Genomic DNA, 2,391 nt, shown 5'->3' with positions numbered 1-2,391 from the left:
GACAGGGTAAACCTCACTGTTGTGGAGGCAGGCAATGTTGATATATTCAGTGTTACAGGGCTATAGGTGGGATACAAAGCTTTTATTTATCACACGTTTGGAGAACTTCCGGACTGATTGTACGTTGATATCTCCAATTTGGAGAAGTACTTTGAAATGGGTGTTTTCAGGTATGTGATGCGTTGGATTTTCATAGATGTAGTTTGCTGGTTGGGATGCCTGTGTAATACTGTTTATTCACAGGGTGAATTGAGTGAATCCGTAACGGGTTCTGCTAGTTTTCCAGATCTAGGAATAACCTGCATAGGCAATGCAGCAGTTTTTATAACAAGCTTATTAAGAGGGAGGCTTGATCTGGAGATGGGGGCCAGAGATGTTCTGGCCACCATAACAGGTCCCAAGCTCAAAGACATAGAGGGGTTTGGAATCACAACATGCAGGGAAGGGGAATATAAAAAAGCTTCAGTTGTGATGCTATCAACCCATACACCAAATTCTTCTATCAAGCAATTCATCAAGTATATGTCCAGTGCCCATCATGTAGAATCCATCTTGCTACATTGTGTTCCTTTGATCAGATATTCAGAAGTTCCGGCTCTGAGATGTGAATGCATGGACCTCTGCCGATGCATCATATTCTTCACAGTGGAAGAGGTTACAAACCTGCTTGCTCTTCGGATGCCCAAAACCCTAAAACGACTGTCTGATTCCCGGTGCTTATTGCCATGTCTGCACTGCTTAACAAAAGGCTGCCATGGATACAACCAGGAGCTGGACCTGCTGCATGGGGAGGAACCAGATGAGGGATTGGCTGAGGACCTGATGCATGTGGAATACCGTGCTGCTGCAGTCTGCGAAGCACTTAATTATGCTCTATGGAATTCTGTGCATGAAGAGCGTATTTGCATCTGCGTCCCTATGCATCCCAGTGATGACTGGACAAAGGTGCTCATCAGATCTTTAAAGTCTAAAGATAAAGAAGAGAGAGGAGTCACAGTCATGGCATCCGATGCCCTACAAAAATACATGGATCGGAGTGGAGGAACACCGTTCTTGGAAACAGAAGAATACAACAATATCTCCCTGATAGTGCCCAGATTGACAGAAGTAGTGGTTAACTTGATACTAACTGGTTGGTTCAGGGTGGACGGCTTCTCTAGTTCCCTCGTGGCCAGAAGGGCAACTCGAGACTATGTTGTGGATAGCAAAGGAAGTGGGTTCGCGGCCAATACATTTCTAACGAGAGCTATGGTGAAGTCTAATTTCAATAACACAGATGTTTGCCAGGTGCTGACATTCAGAGGTGATCTTCTCGGTATCAGAACCTTATCCCTTATGGTGGGTTCGGTGAATTTGATTTGTTCTGTTATTTGGGCTTTGCTTCTTGTATTCGAAGGAGGTGTCACCAAATGGTATGATCATTCCATGCTGCCCTCTAAACCTAGAGTTGCTGTGATGACGGCGGCCATTCTTATTTCGTTGGCCATGGATTGCTTGGATTTGCTTCTGGTGAGACTTGGTGATGGATATAGATGGAGAGTTAGTCCGCAAAAGCTTCATATGCTATGGGTAGCGATCTTTTTGGACATAACATACATTGTAGTAGGAGCTGCAGTAGGGGGAGCTTTGGGTATGAAAGCCTTTGGTAGATGGATATATAGTGTTATGGAGGGTATTGTTTGGGTGAAGTGGGGAATAGGCAGTTATCTTCTTGGTGAGTATTCAATAGAATATGATAATTCCAGACGGAGTAGGGACAGTGAGGGTGGATTTAGACGGAACTGGGGGAGTCAGGGTGGAGTTCTGGTGTATACTTCTTCTTTCCTTCTCAATGCTATCTTGGCTGGAGTTCGGGCTAAGTGGCGGTACAGGAAAGCTGTGGCCGATTAAATATTTAACATGTTTTCAGCGATCAAAGTTAATATAAATCCATGGTTGTTTGCAAATTCCTTGTGATGATTGAATAAAACGATTTTCTTTGAATGGACTGTGAGGCATTTGAGACCTTTGAATTTTTAATGGATTAATGGTTGTATGGGAGTTATTTGCATTGCAATGTTTACTGTTTTTTTAAGCCGGACTTTATTTTATGTTTTGAACTTTTTCTTTTCGGTAACGAATATATATTTCCTTTCCTCCATTCAACCTTGACAGGATATCACGATGTAGAGTGTTTTTGGATATTCTTTTTTAAAGCAAGACAGCATCTATTTGAGACACGTAGTTAACGACAGTCGACTCCACCACAAACACCGATTTCATATTGCAATGGTCTGATCAGACGATATTCATGAAATGTATAAGAGCGTGGGGCTATTGTGGGGGCGACTTGCTCATTTAGATACACGGCTTTTATCTTTTTTCATATAATAATAATTAGCAATGGCAAGG

General features: G+C 42.7%; 1 protein-coding gene across 1 annotated transcript; it reads left to right on the top strand.

The window, feature by feature from the left end:
* The first annotated feature begins 383 nt into the window (after positions 1-383).
* On the top strand, positions 384-1,903 carry LOC149151103 (uncharacterized). Its single transcript, XM_089445519.1, has one exon. It carries the CDS (start codon positions 472-474, stop codon positions 1,888-1,890), a length of 1,419 nt encoding a protein of 472 aa, XP_089301645.1. The 5' UTR covers positions 384-471; the 3' UTR covers positions 1,891-1,903.
* The last annotated feature ends 488 nt before the right edge of the window (positions 1,904-2,391 follow it).

Source organism: Pinus tabuliformis, chromosome 9, assembly GCF_031772625.1.
Source record: "Pinus tabuliformis cultivar Carrire ecotype Pingquan chromosome 9, CPIR1, whole genome shotgun sequence".
NCBI classification, from domain to species: domain Eukaryota; kingdom Viridiplantae; phylum Streptophyta; class Pinopsida; order Pinales; family Pinaceae; genus Pinus; species Pinus tabuliformis.
Note: the sequence above shows the minus strand (reverse complement) of the source record. Positions and strands in the feature narration are given on the sequence as shown.

Coding starts and splice junctions, on each gene's coding strand:
- LOC149151103 (XM_089445519.1), top strand. CDS start 472: ATGCTATCAACCCATACACCAAATTCTTCTATCAAGCAATTCATCAAG.